At 42.4% G+C, this 22347-nt stretch overlaps 1 protein-coding gene across 4 annotated transcripts in view; it reads left to right on the top strand.

Moving 5' to 3' along the window:
* alpha-Catr (alpha-catenin related) overlaps window positions 1-21087 on the top strand; it is a 202686-nt gene extending 181599 nt beyond the window's left edge. For 3 of the 4 annotated variants that reach the window (XM_075679954.1, XM_075679951.1, XM_075679953.1), the window contains exons 14-16: window positions 7561-7683; window positions 8599-8682; window positions 10113-12572. In XM_075679954.1, coding sequence (XP_075536069.1) covers window positions 7561-7683; window positions 8599-8682; window positions 10113-10268 — 363 coding nt within the window. In that variant the 3' untranslated portion in view covers window positions 10269-12572. Of the gene's footprint in view, window positions 1-7560; window positions 7684-8598; window positions 8683-10112; window positions 12573-20796 lie in introns of those variants that run through there. The other variant, XM_075679952.1, reaches the window with a different exon arrangement.
* Window positions 21088-22347: the final 1260 nt, after the last annotated feature.

Below are 22347 nucleotides of genomic sequence, written 5' to 3' on the forward strand. Positions count from 1 at the left end.
AGCACCCAATGTGAGGTGTCCTATTGACCTTTGGTTGCCATCAAGTCCTGATTTTACCTCTGACTTCAAGCAAACAACTGCATCTTCAAATGTAACCCCTGGAACTATTAAACCTTCCCACATACCCCAGAGCACGTCGTACCTATTGTTTGTATCCCCATGGCACTCGGTGTTTCATCATGGCCGCATTTCTCTTCCCGTTTGCTATTATAGCTTTTTCTTGTGTTTCCATATATCTATTGCATTCATTTATTTATACACCAAGGTAATTGTATTCTTTCACCTGAGATATTTCCTGACCCGGTATTGACACTCTCTGTTCACTGTTTTCATTGAACACCATAACACCTGATTTTTCTAACACTAAATTTTAATCCTAACTTTTCACATTCCTGTCCACGGATATTAACCAGACGTTGCAAATCACTTTGCTTGTTAGCAAGCAACCATAGCAACGTGCTGTCTGCATAAAACAAACCTGGAAGCTGCTGCTCTACTATTGTGCCCACCTTTTTTCTACGAGAGATTATACCCTATATTAATTCCTTCTAGCACTCTTTCCATCCTTACCATGTACATCATAAACAGCAGCAAGGATAAAAGGCACCCCTGTCTCAGTCCTTTGGTGATATCAGCTTTCTCTTTGCTCCTCATCCCTTTCCATCCAACGCAAATGGTATTTTCAAGGTAAATTTCCCTCAAAAGCTGTATAGAGTCATTGCCTAAGCCTTCCCCTTCCAGAATATCCCACAAAATGTTGTAATCTATGTTGTAATACACTCTGGTAATGTCTAAAAAAAGCCACATGTAAAGACCTCCTTTCTTCTCTGAAAATTTGAATACACTGAGTATGAACAAATAAGTTATCATCCAGACTTCTACCAATTCTGAAGACATACTGAAGTACTCCGAATATGCCATTATGTTCTGCCCATGCTTTCAGTTTTAATTTAATCACCTGCATTGCTAACCTTTATGTTACCGACGTAATGGTTAAAGGTCTATATGTGTGAATTCTATCTTTCTTCCCCCTTACCTTTATGAATTAAATTCATTCTACTTTGTCACCAACAGTCTGGTATTCGTCTATCTTGTAAACTTTTTTCTACCGTTTTCCTGAATACAGATAGTAGCATCGCACTCCAGCTCACCCAAGAATAGGTATGTCCTCCAAAAAGAAGGCTTATTCAAGCTGCGCCACGGAGACGCCCTTCTGTGAAGGAACGTTTCACGTGTTTTGACCAAGCGTGAGAAATGGCAATGGAGTTTCTGGTACATGCGACGGGGTTGTCCTTGAACCCATGAAATTCCGGTAGAGTGATCTCACTTTGCCTTGGAAGTGTGGCGCTTTGGACGACTGAAGCAATGGAGCTGGACATGTCATGTAGCTGTTGTGCCACTGCAGAGAGATGCTGGACATACTCAAGGGTGCTTCTGGTGACAGAAGCCATGAAGGAGGCTTGGACGCCATCCCCGGGCTGTGCGTCAGGTACTTGCGTTGACGGATGAGAACCCAGTAGTCTCTCTCGGCATTGAAGAACGATTTGCGACTACACCATTCTAACGAAAAGCATTGGCCGTCCACCAGAACACGTGTTTTACTCTCACTTCCTCCTCTACTTCTGCCCTTCAGCTTCCCCACAATATGTACTTATTCCCTAGCAAAAAATTTGATAGGATAAACTGATAAGAATTCTATCAGTTTTCTATTGCATTATGAAATGATACAACTGATACACTGATAAAATTCCTTTTAGTTCTATTCTGGACATATCTGTGCTATTCTGCTTGTACAAGTCTACTAGTGTATTCTTTTTATTAGTGTAATAGTGTAATCATATTAGTGTGCCAGATCTATAGTCTAGTATCTATGTGTGTTGTATAGGTGTAATGTACTTCGAGAAGAAACAAGCTTCCTTGATTGCCCAAAGAATGAGTCAGAAATAATGTATTTATATTATCACAAAAGACAATACATATAAATCAAATATTAAGCCCAGGATTTGCAAAGGAAAGATTATTGGAACAAACCTAAACAACAAATGTAAGCCATACAACAGCATAAAAAGAATAAATGTGATCACATTTAAAAGAGAAAAGATGTTTACATTGGTTCACGACAAAGTTTAGCCTCTTTAAACAGGAGGTTATTGGCAATCAAGCCACCGAATTGGTTCACACATACACCACGAAGATTATCAGACTTCACAATCTGGAAAGCTAGTGAATGGAAGTGGTCGGTTCTTCATTATTCATTACCATGCCTTCATGGCTGTTTGCCAGATAAGTATGTCAGACATTTCAGTTTGCTTGTGGAGGGCATTTATATACTTCTACTGGACACCACTTCAGATGACATAATGAGATCATCTGATCCTCTCTCAGAATTTGTTGTGAGAACACAGTCTTTGCATGGATTGGGTGCAATGACATACAATGTACACCAAATTCTGCATCTTCCTAAAAGTGTGGCTAAACTAAGCCCTCTTTGGTCGCATTCTTCATTTGTATTTGAAGGCGGAAACGGACTTCTTGCGAAACTGGTCAGCGGAGCTAATGGTGTTCCTTTACAAATATTGGAACATTATCTACTTGCTTGAAAGTTGCAGGCAGCTAAAGCTGGTTTAAATCTTTCACCAGAAGCAGTCAGTTTTCTTGGTGTATAGGAGAGGAGAGCTGGTCAGCAGACAATTTTGTTAGGCACTGCAAAGCTGTGCCTGAACATAGATGAAAGTGAAAAAAGGCTATAGTCCACAACCGTGGCTGTGACTCAACAAGTGTCACTCAAATTACCAAATAGTCATCAACCAACAAACATTCCACTCTCTCCAGTACACTCGGACTACAAAGGCTAACAACAGTGCATTTGTCAGCTTCTCAGGTGCGTTTTTTTCTCATTTGTAGAATTCTTACTGGAGCGAATTCTTGTATGATTCTGCAATGCCAGAAACTATTTCCTGTTGAAATTCTCCATGCAAAGCACTTTTCAGTCTGCATCAGAAGAGAAGAGCCACTGGCTTATGTAACACCCAGCGAAGTTATGCGCCTTTGTGTGTTTATGGAAATAGACTACAATATTTTTGTATTGACAATCCCAAACCTTTATGAAAGAGACTAATTCCCATGCTCAAGACATGGTAACAATGTGTGTCTTCAGCCATGATACATGAATGTCTGGTAATAACAGGTTATAGCTTTAAAAAACAGCAGTTGGTAACAGTGCACCACGCTTTACGGCGTTCTGTAAGAATCAGCTTTTTGATGTTTGAATATATTAAACAAGCCAGAGCCATCAAAATTCTAGAGCTTTTATTTTTTCTTGCGTTAGCTTCTTGTTTTCCTAATGAACCAGCTTGCCCAATTTGCCGCTCTTCATTATTTTACTCTTGTTGAGCAAGTGCTTGGGGAATTGCATGGTCTGCATGTTGGCAGTAGTGATGCAGCTGCTGATGAACAGTCACTGTAGGCAAAACATGACAATATTTTACAAGACTTGTCCATGGTTTTGGGTCTGTGTCCTTACATGTAGCGAAGGACCGTACTTAACCAAGTGACTGCCTTGAGTGGGTTATCACAGTGAACAAACAGTGCTTCACTAGCAGATGGTGAAGAGGTAAAGCTTCTCAGTCTGTGTGCAGAGGCATGTAAAGCAGCTGAATGATGCCTTAAGTGAGCAGTTGTGCTGCTTGAAACAACAGCATCACTTTCACACCATGCATCTGTCTTCCTCGCTTTCTTCGTTTCTCCTTTGATTCAATGTAACTGGTGCAAGTTTATTTGTTAACTGCGGCGGCATGACCAAGACACTGTCTTTTTTCTTAGTGAAACAAGCAAACTCAAAATTTTTATTTTAACAGTGTATTACGGTTTGAATCAGACTCCAAACACTATATATGAAGCCTGTTGCTGATAGTCTTCTTTGCTGTCACATGCTAAAGGCCACACAGGTTAAACTGCTCTTACACATTTCGACGTACGGTGGTTGAACTAGCACCCAGTGAAGAATAGTGTCTTCTGATTTTGCAATATGTGCATCTGATGCTTGGCTCTTTTTGTTCATGAATATGTGGTTTTAAAAATGGTAAATCCATGTTCTTACTTGAATAAGTTCTCAGATCTGTACTCACTTTTGCTTAAATAATATTGCTCTATTGTCATGCTCTGATGTATTGCTGTAGATCTTGTACCAATAGCAATGCTTTTCCTGTTCCCTTGCTTCCTGTGAGTGTGCCATGCCAGTTTGTTCTTTTTTCACAAGCTCACTTGTGTTCTGTCACATACCACAAAACTTTTGGGACGAATGCAAAAGCGCATAGTCTGGAGAAAATAGCTTCATATGAAGTTGGAATATGCTAAAAACATGTGCCTATTAGACATGGCGTTCTATGCAGCATCTGTGAGCACAAATGGGCATGGTGATGTTGGTACTTCAGTCTGTGTTTTTCCTCTTATGTGTTTGCTTAAATGCGGCTAAAGTTGCTTGCTTATTGTTTAGATAATGGAGTGTAAAATAAACCATAGTCATGTTGGTAGTCATGTCGCTTGTGTCTTGTCCTTGTTCCTTTGTGGATGCATGTGTTAGCGCTGTTATAATTTTCAAATCAAGTATGCACCAACTAGCCCAGAAAGAAGTTTTAATGAAATCACGTTGGTAGTGTCTAATTTATGGCATTCACAAGCTCAGCCTGACATGTCACAGCTGCAGTTAATGTCGACAGTCCTGAAATTGTTTTGTTTTTCCTTTGTAAATAAACTTTATTGCAACAGTAATGCTGTTTTGGATATGCATTAAATGTTGCACATCCGTGTCGCAAAATTTACAAATGCAATTTTGTATTAAAAGAACTGGGGCACACCTGCTACAAAAATGGACTGATACTTTCCTCATGCAACTTCCCCAATGTAGTTTCACAGAGTAAGTAATGCTGCTGTGCTTTGAAAAGGTGTGCATTAATTTACGTTGAAACATGTTTAGGATAATATATCTGCATACAAGCTGTAAAAAGTTTTGGTAATTGCACAGTTTATACAGTTCATTTTCATTTGATACTCTAATAACCCAACTGTGTTTGTTAATATGTTCACATGGCAGGCAATGCGTTTGGGGTTGTATATTCAGTTCATTTTAAAAACATCTCTTCAGACACGTGGGCACCGGTGTGTGTGTGCTATTCCAAACATGCTTTATCAGTGCCTCAATTAGATTTCTGTATGTTGTATGATGATCTCTATCTGGGGTTAAGACTGATACATCATACTATTTGGTCTTGGCAGCACAGTGAGATCTATCTGCTGCCTACCAGTCTGGTAAAGCATTCTATGGGTCAGGTAGGGATATATATCAGACTCCATAGAAGGACCCGTACAACCTAAACATATTCCTAAGAGACTTGTGTCTAAGTTTTTTTTTTACTAGGGTTGCTTTAATGTAGCATGTAATTTCAACTTGCAACAGCGTTTACTCCATGGCAGTCCTGAAAATGTATTTCTGTTTATAACTTAGAATAATATACTTATTGCCCAATCCTCCATAGTGGGTATGAGCCATGCATCTGCTAGACAACAACAACAAGATGGCGGTCTTCCCAGAGAGAATATTGCTGTTGCAGTAACTGAGTTCAGAGCCGAAGAAATAACTCAAGTCTGCTGTCTTTTTTCCCTCCCTCTTTTATTTCGACCCACTGAATAAATCGGTCAATTCCGTCAGTCCCATCAAGGGGGAATTAACAGAAATTGACTGCAGTACACTTTCTCTGTGAATATTTCATTTTGTTGTTTTTTCATCTGTCCTGTCTGCCTCTTCTCTCTTTTGCAATTTTTCCGCTCAGTGCAACATTCACTAATCTTTTAAGTGCCCTATATACTTCTGTAAAAGTCACACTTCTTTTTTTAGAATCTTGGCTGGGTGCGGCCCTTACACGAATCAGGCCGATGGCGGCCCGCCAAAGGTTGTTACTGTTTCTGCAACTGTAGCAGAGGGTAAGAAGGGTGTAAATGATGTAATGCTGCAGTAACCAACCTTGGATGCTGGCTCATTGTTCCAGACCAGTGCTGACCCAAACAGGGCTCACTTCTCTAGAGATAAAATGCCACCGATCTGACTGGAAATCCTCCCAACACAGCCAAGACCACACAAAGAAATAATGGCATGGCAGCACCGGCCTGAGCAGCATTGACAGAAAAACAGCTGGCGTCATCTAGCAGCAGTGGATTTAACTTCGCTTTTTGGCGGGTTGTTTTGAAACTTTTTCCAAAAATTTTGCCCTCCAAAGTGGGGGTGTGACCCTTACATGAGGGTGGCCCTTACATGAGTATATATGGTTATCTTGAATATCAGTTTTATCGTTAGAGTGATACGAGTTAACAATGCCTAGAGTTGTGTTCAGACTCCTGCCATCTACTTTACTGTGCAAACCAATAGAAACTGTGGCAATGATACACGTATAGTGTTTATATTTACAAACTGTATTTATGAGATACATTTATTTTGAAATTGTTCTCCAACCTTTAAAGAAATGTTTCTTTCTCAGAATTTTCATATATAGTAGGAGCTTGTCACTACATTAATTGAGGTCATAGCACTGGATTCACATGGACAAAAAATATAACAGGACGTACGCTAAGTAGTAATAGCGCACTTCCTCTCATCTTTCTTGTCTGTGTGAATCCAGCACTATGACCTCAAGTAATGCAACAAACCAACTAGCCCAAAAATCTGTGCTTGTCATTAATCGCAGTTTACCTGTTCACTTCTTAAGTACAGCTTAAACCAAACTGGCAAAAGCCTACACTGAACAAGCCAAGATTTGCTTTCATCAAAATCTGACAGAAAATGCCACTACTCGTGCCAAACAGTTTCACCTCCACGTGAACAATCCAGTGGTGGCTGATGTTGCCTGGTCATGGACCGTGGTTACAATTTTCCCCTCTGGTGCTTTTTATTGCTGCAAGATTTTTTATATGAAAGGTATTTGACAGCGGCTTATCACTCGACTAAGTTAATTTGCATTAATACTTAGGACTCCTGCTGGAAGACCTGAATTTTAAGTGTCCCTGACAGAACTGGAAGTCTTGAACACTTTCTACAGCTGGTGTCGTGAAAACATTGAAAGCAATCTTGTTTAACTTGATGCGTCTAAGTTGCTATAGTTCAGTATGTTCGATAATAAAAATAATGAGCTTATTCAGCCATCAATATTTTCTGCGTGTACATGAAGCAGTATTGTCGATATCAGAATGACCATTTCCACTTAATGGAAGTGGGTTATTTCTTGTGTTTTTTACTGTCGCTTGCAAATGTCTGAGTTGCTTGTTTCAGTTTTCTTTGCTTGTTTGTGGTCGAAGATAACCAAAGTTAACAGAATATCAACAGCTTTCTCTGAATGTTTTCTTTAATATCAAAATGAACTAGGACATCTACGAATGTATGATGGACAAATTTAAATGAGCCGACTTTTCTTTATGTAACATGCTCCACTGTTATTGGGCTATATTTGGGCTCGGCATGGCTCATGGCCCCGAACTAATCTGGTCACCCAAATGCATATGCTTCTGTGGCAGGTTCCCACGGGACAGCACAAGAAAGAGCTGCTTGAGTTTCTGGACAAGGTTCCCACATTTGTCCAGCAGCTGCAGTTCACTGTGAAGAACCCAACAGTGGGAAAGGCGGCTACATTTACCAAGGTAATTTCTCATTGCATTGCATTTGTGCCATCATGTGCAATCTTCTCAAGAAAATCAGGTTCAATGGTAGTGCAGCAATATGTGCTGCATTATTGTTACTCAAACTTAGAATCGATTTGGAATGTGTTCCGCTCATTGTCAAATTAACATGCTTGAAGCAGTTCAAAACAGAGCCACCTGTTACATTTCAAGAGCTATGACCATCATTCAAGTGTCACTCAGCTTAAACTCGATCATTCCCTTCAACCATTGGCCATTTGTCGTCAAATGTCTCTCCTATGCCTGTTTAACAAGTACGTCTTCAGCAATAAAATAGCCTGATTACATTTTGAATGCCCCCTTTTCATGTCACGCAGGCTACATAATCACCTCAGCTTCACACATATCTTTGGTAACACGAATGCTTTTAACACATCCGCACTTCCACAAGCCATCTGTATGTGAAATGATCCTCCTGATAATATCGCCTCTGATCATACATAACCTGAATACATTTTGCCACAAGCTTGAGGTGAATTTTTGCAATAGCTCTGTATCATCTGTATAAGTTAATAATTTGTTTATTTTGTGATTTGTTGCATTTTCTTCTTCACTTGCACTTTAGCGCTTATTTTGCAAACATATTTTGTTGTGTTCCTTCTTTTTTCTTTTTGTTCACTTGCATTGGAACCTTGTTTTGTATTTTGCAATTTACTTTGTTGCATTATGTTTCGATGTTCACTTGCTTAGTAACCCTGTTCCTTACTAGTTTGCTTGTACTTTCATTGTAATAACTAAACCCCCCTTACTCAATATCTTTGGGCCTGTAAGGTTCTTTTAAATAAATAAATAAATAAATAAATAAATAAATAAATAAATAAATAAATAAATAAATAAATGAATAAATCTGTCTTGTGATTTCTGTTAATCTTGCAGGTTGATAATGTCATCCAGGAAACGAAAAACCTGATGAATGTCATCTCTAAAGTGGTCACAACCTGTCTAGTCTGCGCAACAAAGGTGAGTAAACCGTACTTTTATGCAGTGTGCAACAAAAGCATACTATTGCTTGCAAGAATGTGACCACCTGTTGTGCATTTCACTGAGCGTATTTGTGGGTATTCTGGCAATTGAAAACTTAGGTGATTTATAAAACTGCTAACCTGGTAATCTTGAGAGCAAAATCTAATGCATGGCTGACTAACTCAATAACAAAGTGGTGAAAAGGTGTGCCCTCTTGCTGCCTGTTCCAGCTGCTCCCACCCACCCACATTTTGTGTTTGTTTGTTTAGAGCACATTACTTAGTAGGTACTGCAATAACAAACACAAAACATTCTACAGAGTTGTTGTTTTTTTTAACAGGGCCTTCAAGGCGCAATTTGCATAACGGGATACCTCTTGCTACCACAGAAATAGAAGTGTCATTCTACATAATTTTACAGCTGCAGTTGGACCTAGGTAAAGGTATTGGGCACATTAATATGATTGGCTCCGTAATCCAAAACACGCAACAAAACAGTTCTTATAAGCTGTGGCCTCAAGTGTGTAGGATCCGAATGCGAGACAAAGCTTAACAGTGTGTTATTAGTCAGTACACATATGAAAGAGCATCGGCATATTCAGGAACATCATGAAAGTACAGTAAACAGCCAGCAGTTCTTTGAAACCGCATCAGAACATCAAACATTTGGGCTACAGTGCTGTGCGACGAGCACCTCATGACAGACCAAAGCTGGCAGTACCAACAATTTTCACTCTTTTTTTTCTTTAGGTTCATACATGGTATGTGCTGTCTATATCTTTATATATTATAAAATTAACTTGATTTAACAAAGAACATATAATAAAGACTAAATCTTGTTCCATGCATATTAACTGTGGCTTCCGAATATTGTCAATCACCAGTCATGTTAAGTTGTGTCTTCCAGTCTTTCAGTAATTTTGTACCATCAGTACAGTAAAGAAAAAATGTAATTGTAACTTCAGAACATTGAACATCAGTGCCTGCAAGATACACTCAGATTAGAACACATCTTTTTTTATTAGAAGTGCTGGAAACACTAACTCTTGTGAAAATTTATGAACTAAGCACTTTCTGAGAAATATAAACATGACAAAACGGCATTCTGTTGGACATTGGAGAGCGATCTGGTGCCTGTGGCATCTCATCCCAAGCATTAGCGAGCTTGTCCAGTTGGCCCAGTGGGAGTCACTGTGGTTAAGTGCAGAGGTATAGCAGCATATACCATATCCTTTTGATTACAGTGTAAAAACATGCTGTGCTTTTGACATGGGCTCTCGTAGCAGATGGCAAGACATTGCAAAGGGTAACATCAGAGCTGTGTCAAATACATCATCCTGGTGACTTGACTGTGGCTCTGGCATAGCGTGCAGCTCGTACTTTAAGCAAAGAGAGAACACCAATCTATGCACACGCTTCTGCGCCCAGTACAACCTGGACTTCCGTGGCTCGGAAAGTGGCCGGGCGCACTCTCAGTGTGGCTACCAGGACGAGGAGTACAGCTACAGTGACGGAGGCGGCAGCACGGGATTTGGGTCTAAGGGCGGCCCGGGCACCGTCAGCTCGTCAGACCCGGGCATCTGACAGTACGGGATGGGCCCCCGGAGGCCCAAGCAGGACGCCCGCCGCACTAGGGTGTCTTTTTTACTCTTTTAGGGTCAAAATCCAAGCGGGACTAAGCAGCCGTAGGTATGGGCTGGCGATGACTGGCACATGTGGCTGCCGACGTTCACCGCGCGCCTAGCCAATGTGCGCGTGGCCTCAGCAGTCGTATATGCCCTCTTTGCTGGTTCAGCTGCGGTTCAGTAGTTCTGCCTTGATCACCGACCCACACAGCAGCAGTGCCTGACAACATCTGATGATTTCACAACTCATTTTGCTTACAAAATGCACACATTGGCAACATATTGATCTTTGTTGTGACCGTAATATTTTTCCTGCTTTTGCACCTTACCTGGCTCTAACTAACCCTGTGCCATACCTCAAAAAGCTACCAACGAATCTCAGCTTTATTTTAAACTTCTCTAATGCTGCATTGTGCAGTGCATGACCACATTGTGTTCATGGTGTTGCTGAAGAACTGCATGCTGCTGGTCAGTGGTCAGAGCAGATGTAGTCCTGTCTGCCCCACTCTTGACGTGCGCTGCCCAGTCGCCGGAAATGAACTAAAGTGAGCTCTAAATCATGCTACAATTCCACTTTTGTGCCCGATGCACCCAATGTTGAAGTACCCACTGAAGTGCATCAGTGCTTACTAGGCCTAGGTGCTTTAAGCTTTACTGCTTTCACCGCTGCAGCACTGGTGACACAAATCCTTGAATATTCTGAACCATGCCACTGCTCTGAAGTTTCCGATGCTAAAAGCCTAATCAACGCATTCCCACACTTTCCCGAAACTGTGCAATCCGTCTGCACTACCTTTGACCAAAGAGGGGCCGCATATTCTTCCAAAGCAAGCACAGTCATTAGCCGTTACCATAACCTTGCTGACCGGTGGTTAAGACTGCGCGCTTGCACGTCAAGTCGTGGGTGGGTTTTGACCCTGAAACGGTTTTTCTTCCCATTTTCATTCCTTCCCTTCTTTTATTAAGTAACTACATCATTGAACCTTCTCCTTAAGTTACTCATGTGGCAAGGTGCCATTCTGTCGGAGCGGGCGACTCTTCACACAAATATCTAGTCATAATTTAAGCTATTTGCACTCTTACATTGAGTATGAAGTTAAAAATATGCCACGTCTTACAGCCTGCCTCTTAAAGTCAGCTTACTACATGTCTTACTGGAGCAGTACTAGTATGGACTGCCATGTTGATTTTGTAAACCTTCTGTATGGAATACATGAATAGGTCAACTAATTCAAAATCTGGGGCAACAAGTAGACTTTAAACTAGGATGAATAAGATGCAATACACATAGTTTGCAGACTTAAGAACTGCCTGCTTTTCAGTCCTGCAATAGGCAGCGAGGCTCTTGGTTCAAAATGTTTTCTTCTTCGCGTTTGCGCCTTGCTCCAGAGTCAACCAGTTCTGCCTGTGTGGCTTCTGTCACTGTTTCTGGGCTGCATGTGGAGTTGACTGGAGCAATATTACAGTGCCAGTGTAAGGTAAAATGTCCTCTGGAATACTGAGCCCGTATGCTGTAGCGTTTCCAGGATGCTGCTAGCTAATGGTTGTTGGCAACTGGCGCTGCTCAGGATACATCAGTTGCGTGTCGGTACTCAGTTTGTAAAAAGAAACAAAGCCACTAAAAGCTTGACTGCTGCCAAATCTTGGCTGTGTTGTGTCAGGTCTGTGAATCTCGTGGTGTTGGAGGTTAGCACTAGAGTTTGCCTCCCTCCGAGTTTGGTGCAGGCACAATAGGAGACCAGTTGAATTAAGCTGCAGCCAAATGCTGAGTGGCTTCGTTTCTGTTCACAAAGGTTGTAGATGATTGAAAGTGAGAAGTTCAAACACGCCTTCTCAAGTAGAAATGGAGAAGGCCGGGATAGCAGAGCCTGTTCCCAACAGTCCTCCCATATTGTCGTCCTGGTTTCTCATTCCGTGGTTTTCACCTTCAAGTACTGAAGCCACCTTCGTCATTCATGCTGCCATTTTCTACGGTCAGTGCACGTTGTATAGCCGCCCCTGCCTCCATTGTTTCCTGTAGTGAGAAACGTACAAATTTTCCCAGAGCCTTGGCGTTCTCGAATGTTCCCCCTACAGTCTTCCGAATATCCAGCCTCTCATCGTGTGGTAGGTAATGTCGCAACCGAAGACTGTCTTCCTTCGGGAGACGCTTCACCCCTTCCCGTTTTCTCATTTTTCCATGACGTCTTCCCCGATGTTTCCTCATGGGTGAAACCGAGGTCATTTCTGTCTCAAAGAGCCAAAGATAAAAGCAATAGATGACTCCATGTTGCCTTTTTTTCTTCTTCTTTTCTCATCATGCAATTGCGAGGGAGTCGAGGCTTGATAGTTGCCAGGTGTGAAATTTCATGTGAGGTGCTTGCGCCGTGTGGTTAACAGTGCACTAAACAATCTCCTGCTTTTATCACTCCTCCAGCTCTGCCTGATATACAGGTCAACAACCGTATAGCAAGCCAATAAATACTTGTGAGCAAAGGACCCGCACTGCACCGCTACAAATGCCAGGTTACCGACAAAGCAACCCTAGCAGGTTTATATATGCTATTCCATGTTTGAGCTTCCACTTGCGCCCCAAGAAATATGATGACAGAATGCATAACACTGCTGCCTGCTTTAAAACAAGAATTTTGAAAACAAGTTCATTGCAGGTTGGCATCATATTGCTGCCATATAGTGTAGGCATGAGGCACTTGTGCTGCTGATACCAAGATGTAATGGGACATCTTGAAAATCTAAAGAGGTAGGTACCTCACTTAAAAGTATCAAAAGAGACGCCTGCCCGCGGAGACGATTCAGGCACCACCACTTGTAAAGCCATTGCACTTTTTTCTAATCATCACATATAATCTGCTGTTGTGGTGACCCACTTCTGGGAAACAGTGATAAGCCCAGATGCTGAGGCAGTGTGACTCCGCTGCCTGCACTGCAACTGTGGGTCACCAAGCAATGACGTCTGCTTGTGGTGGCCATTTTGGCCACTGTGCTGAGTGTGCACACAATATCTATGCGTCGCCAAGTGGTGGTGGATTTACAGGAGATCCCCCATACTGGCGACCAACATGCCCCATGGACCCCCGTTTGCCAGCGGCCCTGTCTCATTTCAGTGGGCAGCTTACTGGGACTCAGCAGTGCTTGAGCAACGTGCCCAGGGATTCCAGCATGACAAATGTGGTTGATCCAGGCCATGCAGACACTTCACAAGCTCTCTACATCTAGTATGAGGGTGCAGGATACTTGCAGTTTTGAGACGAGGCGCTGGATACTCGTCTGACTCTATTTCCTTTTTGATTGTGCCTTACAAGCAGAGCTCAACTTATGCCCCTACTCTCAAACGTTTTCCTTCTCAGGCACAGTAAGTCTGATGACAAGATTTCACTGAGATCTGTTGACTCTTGTGGTTTGTCTATGTTCCTCGAATTCTTTGTGGTGTGCAAGGCAGCTGAATCTCATTTGTTAATGGCTGGAAAGTTGGGGTACGACACCACAATGTCACGAGCAAAACAGTTCCAGCTGTCCAAGAAATCCCTGGGTGTCGAGCTCATTTTTTTCAAGGCTTCGTGTCCACAAAGATCTCGGAACATAACCATCCCAATTTCACTGGGTGGTCACATGGCCGATGTTGCCAGAGAGTATGCCAAAATGGAAAAGGTGGGCTGAGGTATCGTTGGCACTCTGGGCTCCTGAGAGGGTGCACTGTCTCAAGTATACATCAAAGTCAACGTAAAATCTCCCGAGAATGCTGCTTTTCTCTCAAGCGCTCGGATTTCATTACCTCCAGATGGAAGCGTCCTCCTGTTAACCTTCTTCCTATATACATACATACATACACACGCACACACACACACACAAACACACACACACACATTATATACATATAGTGCTCACACGGCTCTATAGGCTAAGAGAGAGAGAGAACTTAAAAAAAAAAAACAAATGGAGGAAACTGTCGGCCGTATGCTGTGATCGTGTCTTCAACGTATGATGTTATGTTCCTCTCCTGTCCTCCCGCATGGAGCAACACGGGCGCATGCAGCTAGGAAGAAGAATGCAAAACCCTGCACACAACTTCGCGCGAGGTGCATTCTTGATTTTTTTCTGTGTATGCTTCTTTTCTGAGTAAAGGGTAACAAACATTCAATTTTATTCCACACCCAATGCAGGTCCCTAATGTTCCCAATACCAAAGCTTATGCTCCTGTCAAATACTCATAAAGGCAACAGCGCCTGTGATTCCATTCGAGCTTCGCCGCTCATTGCCACTACAAATAATTGCAGATATCTTATTTGGCAATAGCAGTTTTCAAGGATATGTCAGCATTCGGAAAATATCTCGCAAGCCTTTTTTTTAGGTTGCATACTACAATATTCACAAAACCTTGTCATGGGCACTTTTATGTTTATTGCACGAATGTGAAGGTGGAGCTCAATATGCAAAGAGCATGTCTCGGATGCATAGCCTCAAGGATGCACATCGCATGTTTAACTGTGCTCAGGGTGCCTGGCTTGTGCAACTGATGCAAAGGAATATTGCTGCTTGATAATACCGGGAGTTGACTGCAATAAATTATGCGTGAAAAATTAAATTTATAAGCTGTGGCCTGGAGAACGGTGCATCTAAGTTGCATTCATTTGCTTTTGATAGCATAGAATGTTGAATCTGGCTTTTGTGAACGTGTTCCAGAAACTAGTGTGCTAAACCATGAATGTTGGAACACTTTGATAAATAGCAGTTACTAAGAGTGATAGTAAGGTATGCCAGATGGGCAAGACATGAATAAAGGTGCTCAGTGCCCGTATAGACTTATTTTTCACAATTTTGATGAGGTCAAGCCCTTACACAAGACCAAATGTTTTGGTCAAAACGGTGTTGGCGCAGCCGGCAGCTACTGCAGCCCCCAGATCCCCAAATGTATCATTGCATCAGAGGTCAACACACAGCTCTCGCCATCTAGTAGGGCTACGCGGAAGTGTATGGCATGGGAAAATTCGCCAATGCGTGTGCTTAGCACTGGGGCACCAAACGCAATTGCTTCTCCGATGGAAATTCTTTAATTTTTTTTTTTTAATTTCGGGTTGCGAAGTTGGGGGTGCAGCCCTTACACGAGTCTATACGGTATAAAGACAAATAATTACGATATTGCCATTCTGTATAATATACGGAATTATTATTGAGCTTGTTTCGACAGACTGTTACCTAGCAAGGTCCCTAGGGAAGTACTGCAACAAGATGCAATAAAGACAAGTCTAAAAAGGACCATCTGAGACAAGCTACCCTAGTTGCTTCTTGTATGTCCATGCCTGTTGATCTTTCCACCGCATGCATTTGAACAGTATGAATGTTTAAGTCATGCGTCACCAATAATTACTTATGATGACGCTCAGTGCCAAACATAAATTATTCAAGCCCACACAGTAAGACTGAGTACACAGGGACTTTTAAGCAAAGTACACGGACCCGAATAGCAATGCTCCCTGCATATTTCATAAAGTGGCTTTGTGTACAGAACTACACAGCTGCCATTAACTTGCAACCTAGTGGCACTCTAGACTTTGAATGCATGCAAGCATGTCAAATCTAGTACATAATTGATTAAGTCAACCTGCGGCACATTAATAAGGAGGGAAAGAAGAAGAAATCAACTTCTTTCATTCCACTTATGGCAATCTCATTACTGAGCAGTGCTTAAGATGAACAGTAGCCTAGGAGGTTTTTTTTTCTATTTGTTTTATATTGCAGACATAAATGATTGCACTGTGCTTTTCTGGCACACACAATATACAGCAAATGCATGTCTGCTGCACCCACTGCCACTCCATACAGTGGCCAAGCTGTTGGCGATGAATATTCAACACTGTTTATTTATGTTTTCCTCGCTACATAAAGAGCAATTCAGACGTTAATGAGCACAAAATCAACAGAACTCGCTTATCCTACGCTAAGCTTCAATTCGAAAGCAGATGATGAAACCACATTTGGCACGCCTTGTGTAGTTGCAGGAATGGTGTATGTTCCTGTTTAGCCGACCTTGACATTTTTCTGGACAAGTGTAAGCGCTAGGAGACAGTAGTGTTGTTATTGCAGTGCATGCGGTGTCGCTGTTCCGTGATGGAGGCCCCCACCCTTGAGTGAAAGCCAGGAACACCTCCTCCTCTTCCCCTAGATGTAGTCCTCTCACTGCCACGTTTTTTATAGGCATTTACGGAGACTCAGTCATACGCAGTAGGAAGCTTTTTCCTTGGTCACTCTCTCTCTTTCGGCATCAACATATCCCGTCTCACGTTGTAAGTCATGCATTGTGGGCAATGCATCGCCAGGCCATGCAAATTGTTTGCGTACGTGTGTTGGTAGCCATTGTTGCAGAAAAAGGGATGTGCCCAAGCAGAAACACTTTGACTTTTTTTCCTTGGCTTCCCCGTCATCCACCAGTGTTTGATGTAGTAGGCTTGGCTGCTTCTTATGGGAGAAGAAAGTTCCATGCCGTAATGTGCCACCACGGCCCAAAAATTGCAAACGTACACTTCCGTCATGCTCACGCATGTTCTCCTGACGCGACTTTACACCAGCAAATGAAATATTGTGCCTCGTTGGAGGTATTGCAACCTGGAACATTACTCTAATTACTCCTTGAACCTCAAACAATAATTCTACTATGCTCCATTTTTCTTTCTGCTGATCAGCTTCCCCAATTTCATAACTATCTTCGCACTGCATATCTTACAGCAACGACAGTGCTCTGGCAAGTCCTGCATAATCACCAGGCAAAGAGCTTTTTTACTGAAAACAGCATGTCTGTCACAAAGCGCCTTTTTTTTTTCACACAGTTAAGGTACTCCACACTTACACAGCTAGCTGCGATTGAACATGTCAACTACTTTCCTTCAGGCATCACAGTGTAACTTAAGCCCAATCAACACGGTGCCCTGCATTCTGGCTCGGCTACATGTCAGCGCCAACTTACATGCCTAAATGTTCATTTGCTGAGGAAGATGTGCAGGCTGTACCCAGGCAGAAAGTTGTGTGTCTACAAATCAGAGTTCATGAATATGGAGAAAGGGGAGTCAAATCAGCAGCCAAAACAGGCTTGTGCACCTGTCCAGTGGGGGCCTGCACAATGGCTGATCTGCACTTGTCGGTTGCATGCCTGGATTGCAGTGATGGCGCTCTTATTGCGAGTGTGGTCGCCCTTTTCACAGGATGCCAAGCTTGTAAGCTGACACAGAGACGTAGCCAGGTGCACAAGCAGCGCTCTGAGCGAGTCTGACTTAAGGACCTAGCAGAAAGTGCGTCACAAATCACCTGGGAGATATCCAGTTTTGTCCTAGCTAGTTAGTGGATGGGCATGGAACGCAAAACTAGAAATAACTAAATAAAATTATTCCTCTGCTATGGCGTCCCTCGTAGCCCACACTATGTTTGGGATGTTAAACTCTAACAATTATTGCCCTGGATAATGACCTGCAGAAACCTGGTCATGTAAACCATACACCTATAGGTGCTCATGACACTTCGAAAAATCTCCAGACTGCTTACAGTATAGTGCAATACGGCACTGTATAGCTGGGCAGCTATAACAGAAGTTCAGCTATGTCATTTTGGCAAATTGCTACCTCCCTTTTCCCATGTCATTGCGAAGTAAGCAATTAAAGTACCCACGTCAGGGTTAGGCGATTTTGGATTGAGAAAAAAGGTGCGGTGCAACCATGTAGTGACACATTGACTTAGCACAGATACTAATAAGCATGGCTGAGTGCAAACTGTGAACCTATTCTTACTTAAAGTATTCTTCGTTCTGACGAAGAATGTCTACCGACACACTTAATAAAAGAAACAGCACAGTTGTACTGTGTTGTAGCTCCAATGGATGCATAAAACATGCATCCATTGTTCATATCCTTGAGCAGTAAAATAACTGCTACTATCAGCTATGGTAGCAAGGGGCAAAATTTGTAGGATACTGCACAAGGCTCATTCTACAGTGCCTTATTTTGCCTCTCGTAGAGTTTACGGCTCATCAATGTTTTTCTTGTCTTTTTGGTCATGGGTTTCTAATTCTTATGCTCCTGAAAGTATACAAAATTATCCCAATAATTAGCGCTCGGCCATGCTTGTTTTTGAAGAATGATTGCAACACAACTTCTCATATACGAAGTGGGAAGCAACCATACGCAAAGCATTTCACTGCGGCGTGCAAGTTGTCGTCAATGCGAGCATAAAAGCGTGTGTGAACTCATGACGGACAGTGGAAAATCCCACAGATCTGAGATGCGAGTCACGAAACCCACATGTAGAGGGAAGGCAATACAGACTGGCCCAATTGACACGGGAGTGGTGATCTTCAGCAGGGAATGAGAAAGGGTATACAAGTAATGCATGTCGTAATCACGTTTTACAGTTGTTTTTCACCAGCACTCTTCCTGCGTTTTGCTGTAAGTATATAAATATATATATTACCACTGTTTCAGTCTCCCTCATGTAAATAGTAGGACTAAAATATTTATTCCCTTCTATTAAAAGGCAAAGGTTGTTTCTATAGATGTACATATAAGTGTCGGTGTTAATGTGAAAAAAAAAAATGATTTAAATAAATGATGAATAAATAAATATATATTATATATATATATATATATATGAATGCGTTGTCTACACATTCATGGTCGCTATACGATTGCGAGACAGAAATGTTTGCCGAGTATGTAGGCTTAATGTTTTGAAGTGCGTTTTTAGGTTTGTCTGTTTAGCGGCCATAGGTGGTGTTCTCGGACAAAGAACACCGTGTTGAAGTGGCTGCTGGAGCATGTTCTCTTTTCTTCAGGCAGGCAGGCTTGACATGGTGCCTGTCTCCTCAAGTTTCGGTTGTGCAAAAGCTTGCCTCAGCAAAAATTGACTTCATGGAGCAGCCTGCTTAATCGATGCCAGACGACTGTCTCCGAGTACAGGCAAGCCCTCGCTCGAGGCCATCGAGGTCATAGCACGTCCATTGCTCTTCTGTCTAGCAGGATAAAATTGTGCAGGTGCTGCGTGGTTCCCTTCACACTGTGGTTTCATTCAATGGCTGAATCTGGTTAGTTTCTCAGCAAATTTCAGCAGGGCAGTTTGCTACACCTACGTGAACGTGTTCCATTGCCCTGAAACATTGCAGGGTAAGCACACAGCAGGGAAAGCAAGCTTGGCATGCACCTAGGCCGTTGCTTATGATCGTGTGATGATTCCTCAGGGGGCCTCCGCATCCACCATTCTTACAGTTGAAGATGTCACTTTCTCAGCGTTCAAAGCTTCACGGACACAATGCAATGGGTGCACTACACAGACAGCATGTGTCTCCGAATGATCTAGACAAGGGGGCAATAGCATTACAGCAGCCATGTAAGCGAATGTCAAGCTCGATGCTTAGGTCTGCAAATACAGGCACGGGGGCTTCTCGTGGCCACCAAAACAGATGCAGCTGAGGCTGCCTTTCATGAAAGCTATAGAAAGGAGGTCGTTACTAGTCTGATGAAAAGGGCAAGGCCATGAAGCCGTCTTTGTGGGACAGCCACTGGTGAGGATAGGTTTCACATGGCATTCCACAGGCCACATCGCAAGGGCTTGGGTCGTTCCGTGTACTGCTGGGCCAGTGATTAGTGCCATGCAAGAGTGCAACACTTTCAGCTGCAAGCGGCTGATAGTCAACTGCACGTGACCTCCTGCTAATCAGCGTTGTGTTTTCACAGATCTACTAGGCTAGGTATGATTGACGTGTTTTAGAGTTTCAGCCATCTAGCATACAACGAAATGTGAGCAATATAGGTCTGTCAAGATGTTTTTAAACTTCGTATGATCTGTTGGGAGCTGCTGTAGTGAAACAATTACAGAAAGAATCCCCAAACATCTGTCAGCAAGTCCTTGAATGCAGGCATGTTTTGCTTTCACAATGTGGACAGCATACCTGTTTCTTGCCTGCGTTTCTTCCTTTACAACCTTATTTGTTGTGCACTTTATAGGATATAAACAACATGCTATTAAGCTACCTGGCATATGTACACCTGATGGTGACTTTTGTCAGTGATTAGGAAATAAATTTTAAAAAAATATATGCCCGAATTGTCCTTGAAGAAGGTGTCTAGTACTGCTACTTACTGAGCACTGCATGTTGTCAGAATTCTTTGAAAGGAAGCTCCATAATAGATTACTGCTTAGCACTGGCAGATACACAACATGCAGCAGTTTTTCTTTTTTTTTTCTTTCTTCTCAATATGAAAGCAGCACAAAGGCTCAGCTTGTGCACAAATGCACTGAACAGGAAAATAAGGACATAACAATACTTTAGAGTGTCCTTTTTGTTTCTTATCACTAACAACCTGCTATACTCACATTTCAAGAAAGATTGATTTTATGATGTGTCTGACAATGCACTTTTCTTTCAATGCTCACGTCTAATTTTTCTTCATACTAACATAGAGGCTTGCACATCGTTATCTTCAGCACAATCGTTTCTTCCGTTGTTGCAGTGTCCACCCTCTATTCAAAGACAGAATTCCTATGACCATGTAATGTGACGCCCAAGCAATGTGGAAGAAACAAACAAACAAAAAGAAACAGGTACGATGTGTTTTGGGCAAATGTTATGTTCTTCCACAATTCTCCTTCCAGTGTCTATACATTTGTGTCCTCCAGAATAAAATCGTTTTACATTAACACAATTGTGCTTGTCTGCTTTGGCTAACATGCATGCTGCTCATGTGTGGCAAATGACCAAGCAAGGTATTCATCTACTCATAGCACCTCATTGCTTATAAAAATTCACTTGGTTGTGCAAGCTTATAAAAATGCATGTGGCTGTGCATTGTAAACTGGATGTGTCCTGGAAAAGCAAGACAGTATTTTCATCCACTACAAGTACAGTTATGCAAAGTGCAACAAGGATGTACAGCACTGTCAAGCTTATGAGTGTACATTACAAGCTACAGTTTACCTGCTCTGTTATACTGTTGTGTGCAGCTGTCAGGCCAACTTTTCCTTACGAATATACAAATAATGAATAAAGCAAAATAGCCAAGTTTCAACTTCTCAGCGGCAGCAAAAGAGAATGAAAACAAATGCAATAAAGTAGACGTTTCCTCAACCCAATGGCACTCTTCTGCCTGACGATGTAGACTGTCTGCTACAGCTGTTGTCTGTACACGTGCATTTGCATATGTGAGGGGAGGAGTAGAATAAAGAATTTCTTCCAAAAAGCTGGACGCTGCGGGACTGCATTGAGGAAGGCGAAGGGTAAGACAGAATGTGACAAAGGTTAACAGCAGTACAGTGACAACAGCAGCCAGTGGGACAGAGAGATTTTTTTTACATATACATAGGTGCAGTGACGGCTTTTTCTGGTGGCAGAAACATGAATTGTACCGTCACTTTACTGTGCTCATCCTTTCACACTGCAGGCGCATGTAGGAAGTAAACTGCAACAACTGCATGCTGTAGAAATTGTTAGTATTGCACATAAACTTCACTTTCAAGCCACCATCCCTATAATAAGGGGGCCTGGACCACTTTTTATTGAAGCGGAGAAAGGCGTTTGAAGTGAAAATAGGCTATTTCAGAAATACTTTGCTGCAAAATGTACTTCAATGTGTTCAGCAGAAGTGGAGTTACTGGCAATCAAAGACGGCCTCCGCTGTGCTCCCATTCCTTCTTCAATGCCTTGCACTGTGAAGGCTACGGTTGAGTGGGCCTTCTAAATGTCACCATGGCGCGCAGTTTAAATTTCACACAGACGCCATGACTTCCGATTTTGGTGCCTACAACATGCTAAACGTAAACCAAACGTGGTTGTCCTCAGCGAGCCGCAGTGCGCTTAGCTAGTGGACTCGTAGTGGCACCCCACGGCAGCCACGATATCTACATTACATAGCAGCTACCAATAGCAGCTGTGCACAGGAATCTGCTTTATCAGGAAATAAAGCGTCCAGAAAAGAATGAGGAGCAGGCTTCCGTTGAAAAGAGAGCGTTTGAGAGAAAGGTAACTTCGCGCTCTGCTTGCGAGCTCCAAGCACCGCGTACAACCG

The sequence above is a fragment of the Dermacentor variabilis genome, chromosome 2 (genome assembly GCF_050947875.1).
Source record: "Dermacentor variabilis isolate Ectoservices chromosome 2, ASM5094787v1, whole genome shotgun sequence".
Classification (NCBI taxonomy): domain Eukaryota; kingdom Metazoa; phylum Arthropoda; class Arachnida; order Ixodida; family Ixodidae; genus Dermacentor; species Dermacentor variabilis.